Source organism: Crocuta crocuta, unplaced genomic scaffold (assembly GCF_008692635.1).
Source record: "Crocuta crocuta isolate KB4526 unplaced genomic scaffold, BGI_CrCroc_1.0 scaffold367, whole genome shotgun sequence".
NCBI lineage: Eukaryota > Metazoa > Chordata > Mammalia > Carnivora > Hyaenidae > Crocuta > Crocuta crocuta.
In genome coordinates this window covers 6,215,626-6,220,610 of record NW_027527936.1, presented here as the reverse complement: position 1 = coordinate 6,220,610, position 4,985 = coordinate 6,215,626, and the positions used below count along the sequence as shown (strand labels likewise).

Here is a 4,985-nt window from a genome sequence, read left to right as displayed (position 1 = left end):
AGACATTCAACAGAAGGGCGGCAGCAGAGAAGGGGAGGAGCGAGGGGCAGGGGGTAGCTGTGGAGCTGTTGGCCTGGCTCTGCTGGGTGGCAGACATAGTCAGGGAGACAGGCACACAACGAGAGGCCAGTGGGGCCAGGGGTGGGACCCTGGGACCTGCCCAGGTGCCTAGGGGCAGGCCCAGATCCTGGGATGGGGGAGGTCCTGATCCATAAAAGGCCAGAGAATGCAGTTAGTGGTGAGGGCTGTGTCTGGGTGGGCTAGGGCTGGGCTGGGCTACCAATGCCCAGCCTCTAACTGGTGGGTGCTGCAAGTAGGTCAGACAGGCAGGGCAGAGGAGGTCGGGAGGCGCCAGCCATGTCCCAGTCTCCTGACCCTGGCTGCTGACACCCCACCGCTGCCAATCCTCTCCCTATGTTTATCTTCCTCCTACCTCACGCCCCCCACTTCTGCTTTTCCCTCTCAGCCCCCTGCTAGGGATCCTTCCCAGCCCACTGGCAACTAAAAGGGGGGCGAGTACCAAGCCTACCTGAGGAGAAGGAGGTCCCCTGAGATCAGCCTCAAACCAAGACCCCTCAGCCCTGCTCCCCCTAGGAGACCAGAGCTTGACAGGCTGGGGGGAGGGGCGCGGGGCGAGCATGAACCTCGTTCTCTCCTCCTGTCCCAGTCACTGTTCCGGCCTCTGAGCTTCCTCCAGGCCCCCTATGTGTCAACTTGTGCCTGTCTCCATGTCCCTGAGCAGAGGCCTCATGTGCCAAATGGCGGAAGACAGCAAGGGTGGGCCCTGAGCAGACAGCCGGGAGTCTCTTGATGTCCCTGGTCACTAAACCCCGCAGTCCACCCTGCCCCCTCAGGCGCCAGCAGTGGAACCCGGGCTGCCTGCCCGCGTGGGCCTCTGGGACAGGTGGCAGCTCACGTTGCAGCCTCATGAATAACTCAGGACCTCCCTGCGGCCCACTTCTCTGAGGAGCCCGTGTCCCCTGGACCAACCTCCCCCACTGCTTTAAACTTTAATAGGCCAAGGCCCAGTGGCAGCCACACAGGTTCCAGGGAGCTAGGGCGCGATGTCCTGGGCACGGGCGCTCAGGCTCAGCCCTCCCGAGAGGAAGCGCACAGGAGAGAACCCCGTACGGCAGGCCCCGCTCTCCAGAACTCTGGTGGCCAAGGCAGGATGTGGTCAGGCAGGAGCGACCTCCACATTCAGGGGCCTTTGGGGGAGGAAGAGTAGGCTGGGGTGACCTGGCAGGGATCCTAGGTCAAGGTGCGGCCGGGGGCCCCTTGGAGAGCTGTGGGATAGGGTTACCAGCCTCGAATCTTCCTCCCCAGAAACCCCTGCTCTGAAGGTGGAGCGTCAGCAAAGATACATCCAGGAGGACAGAGACCTCCAGGGCTCTCCCGGGGACAGGCCCCTCTGGCAGCAGACCCCTGGCTAGGCCTGCATGGACATCCCCATCAGCAGCAGAGACTTCCGCTGCCTGCAGCTGGCCTGTGTGGCCCTCGGCCTGGTGGCCGGCAGCATCATCATCGGTGTGTCCGTGTCCAAAGCTGCAGCTGCCGTGGGTGGCATCTTTATTGGCGCCGCCGGTCTGGGTGAGCAGGTGCTGGGCTTGGAAGGGGGAGCGGGGGCATGGTCAGGTGAATGAGAAATGGAGGGAATGGCTGGTTTCATAGGAATCGGTTGGGGAGTATAGAAGCTACAGAGACGTGAGCAAAGCAGCTGTCGGAGGTACAGGGAGGCAGGGAGGGCTGGAGTGAGGTTCCTTCTGCTGGGGGGAAGGAGACTGGGAGAAGGGAGCTGGACGTCAAACTCCTCTCTGGCCCTCTAGTCCCTAGCCCTGGGCTCCTGGGTTTGGGGTGGAATTCATAAGCCTGTTGAGGGTGGGTTGACAGGGGTCACGTAAAGGAGGACAGATGTCCCAGTGGGACACTCAGCCAAGAGAGGATCCAACTCAAAGGGTTTCCTTTTCTTTCCTGGTATTTCTTGGCAGGGCATCTGTCTGTCCAAGCATCCATCCACTCTCTATCTGAGCCAGTCCCACTGATATCCCCACAGTGCTGAGTACCATCCCTCCCCACTCCACCTCCTGGGCCAAAAGCAGAGCCAGAAGCACCAGACGGGTGGGTTCTTGGCCTCTGTACCTGCAAATTCTTGCCAAAGGTCACAGACATTTGGTCTGGGGATGAAATGGAGGTGGGCAGGGCAGGGTCCACTCTTCTGCTAAGCGCTCCCCAGGGCTGGGTAGGAAGAAGCACGCTAAGGAGCTCCCAGGCTCAGGGGAGGCAGGGGTAGCAGAGTGTTGGTGGCGGTGATGTCAGCTGGGCCCACTTCCAGCCAGTTAGCACCTGGGCAGGCTAGAGCCAGGAACCTGGGCTTTCACAGCCTGTAGCCCTTTCTCCAAAGAGGCACTACTCCCTGCCCCCTCTTAGGCCTGGGTGATGGGGAGCCGCCCCCCTAAACTCTCACAGGCTCACATTTACGCACCCACAGTCCAACGTGCACACTCATGCTCCTTCTGTGCACATCCATGTCACCCTCATAAACCACCCCTGGGCTCACAGTCTACCCACAGCCTCATGCAGCCTGCACTAACCCAGCCCCTTCCCCATCACAGGACCCCTCTGTGTCTCTCTTCTCAGGGCTCCTCATCTTGGCCTACCCCTTTCTAAAGGCTCGGTTCAACCTGGACCACATCCTGCCTACCATAGGTGAGTCCTCTCCCCAGCCCCCAGCAGAGCCCTATTCCAAGGACTGTTGTGTGAGACCCGTTGTGTGTGAATCTGTGGCCCACTGTGGGGCAAAACCCTGCCCATGTGTATGACTGATCTGGCTCTGTGTGTGTGTGTGTGTGTGTGTGTGTGGTGTGTGTGGTGTGTGTGTGGTGTGTGTGTAGGTATAGGTGCGTGTGTGTGTGCTGGCATTGCCATGACCTCCAACAATGACCTCAGGACCCCTGTATAGCTCCTCAATTCATCTCAGCTGCCCACATACAGGCTACCATCTCCATCAATCCTGGGGGGCTTTGCATATTCCTAGTTCTCCCCGCGACCTTCACCTCCTCAAAAAGTCCTCCATCTTCCCTTTCAAGGGCCCATTTCTCCCATCTCCACCCCCAAACCAGCCCAGATCATGTGGGAGGCCTAAAGGAATGTGGTGGAGTGAAGACAGCAGCGGGGATGGAGATGAGGCAACAGGCAGGTCTTCCCTTCCCAAAGCAGGACTTGATCTGAGAATGGCTTAGTAACCAGGGGGCCTGGGGTGGTCTTATTGTGCAGGGAGCCTGAGAATCCACCCCCATCCAGGGCCAGACCATGGGGAGGGAAGATCCAGCACCAATGGCAATAAAGAGGGTAAGTTTTAAAAACTCCTGAGTCCATCTTCCACCTCTGCTCTCTGGCTGAGCAGCTCTGTGGGAGCCAGGGAGAAGCCTGGAGGGACATGCAGAAGGGGCGTCCCCAGTCACCAGGAGCCAGCAGAGTGTTCAGCCAAAACTCTTCTTGCTCGGGGCTGAGCTGGGCTCCTCTTGTTTGACCTCAGGGCTTCTCTGTTGTGCCCCACATGGGCACCCGGACAGACCCATGGTCCCATGTCTCAGTTTACATTTTCTCACTCTCTTCTCCCATGATGGAATCCAACTCTCAGAGCCAGTAACTGAAATGGAACAGCTTCCTCCTTCCCCATCTCCACACACTGGAAGATTCTAGGGCAGGAGTTTCTCAAAGATGGGCCTAGCCCACAGCGTCTACTGTCAGTGCTGGGATGCCTAATCCCAGCAAAGGGCTCCCTTCCAGACCCTGCTCCAAACACTTTACATATATTAATGTGTTCCATTCTCAAAACAGCCACATGAGGGAGGTACTGTAATTAGGCCCACTTTATATATGGGGCAACTGAGGCACAGAGAGATTAAGTAAGGCAGCTAGGAAGTAGTGGAACCAGAACTGAAACCAGGCAGCCAGCCTCAAGTCCAGCCTCTAACCGCCCACCAACCCCGCCATGCTGCTGTCCTCTTGAAGAGCCAGTCTGACCATCCGTGCCTCTTTAAACTCAGCTGAAGCTGTCCCTGGGACTCCCCGCCCTCCCCACTGGCCCTCTGAGTTGCTCTGATCCGGAATCTGTCTACTCAGGCAGCCCTGTGCTTGTCTCTCACCCAGGAGCCCGAAGCAGCCTGTCCACTGTGAGCAGAACACTGGAGAAGCTGAAGCCAGGGGGCCGGGGGACTGGGGAGGGCTGAGGCAGGGCTGAGGGGCTACCCCCTGCCCTCCCTCCCTCCCTCCCTCTCTGCCTGCTACCCTGATCTCAGAGCCCAAACCAGAGATGAACTGGGCCCTAGAGACACGAGACCTGCATTCGCCTGAGCAAAGCTCTTTGGAAATGGCTTCCATGTGGCAGAGAGCAGAGCCTGAAGCAAAGGTGTCATTGGAGGTTCCACAGGGGACCCTGGCCTCTGGCTTTTGACATGGATTTTCTCTCTGGACTGCAGCTCAGCATGCTTCCCGTTTTGATCTACTGACTGGTTTCTCTGGAATTTGGGGCCAGAGATAACCTCAGACCCTTACTCCAGCCTGGCCACAGAAATAAACCACAGGGCCACAGGAACCACACACAGGATCCCTCAGCCTCTAAGGCCTGGTCCTGGGCCTCTGGAGCTCACCGGCCAGGCAGAAGAGCTGGAACAGATTCTTTGAAAAGGGATATCAAAAGCTTTGGGCCACTCCTCAAGGACAGGGTTTAGCAGCAGCGAAACAGACAGGAGCATGTCCTAGAAAAAACAAAATAGTCATGCCATGACAGGGACCCAGGAAAGGCAGTGACCTAGAGGCTTCCAGGAGGAGGTGGCTCCTGAACTGAGCCCTGTCCTAAGACTCTTGTATGTGACTCCACCATCCAAGGCTTTTTGTGATCTGACCCCAGACAAGACCTCCAGCCTTCCCTCTGTCCCCCACCCTCTCACTGCGGCTGAGCAGTCTCAAATATTCCAGCCCCC

The 4,985-nt window shown here is 58.3% G+C and overlaps 1 protein-coding gene across 1 annotated transcript; it reads left to right on the top strand.

Annotated features, from left to right (window-relative positions):
- The first annotated feature begins 1,439 nt into the window (after nt 1–1,439).
- On the top strand, nt 1,440–4,232 carry KNCN (kinocilin). Its single transcript, XM_077752211.1, has 4 exons — nt 1,440–1,590; nt 2,638–2,706; nt 3,274–3,348; nt 4,153–4,232. The coding sequence occupies exons 1-4, from the start codon at nt 1,440–1,442 to the stop codon at nt 4,230–4,232; spliced, it is 375 nt and encodes a 124-aa protein (XP_077608337.1).
- Nucleotides 4,233–4,985: the final 753 nt, after the last annotated feature.

Excerpts from the sequence above, each read along its gene's own strand:
- KNCN (XM_077752211.1), top strand. The coding sequence starts at position 1,440 with ATGGACATCCCCATCAGCAGCAGAGACTTCCGCTGCCTGCAGCTGGCC. Across the intron at positions 1,591-2,637 it reads TATTGGCGCCGCCGGTCTGG|GGCTCCTCATCTTGGCCTAC; the intron begins GTGAGCAGGTGC and ends CTCTCTTCTCAG. Across the intron at positions 3,349-4,152 it reads CACCAATGGCAATAAAGAGG|GAGCCCGAAGCAGCCTGTCC; the intron begins GTAAGTTTTAAA and ends TCTCTCACCCAG.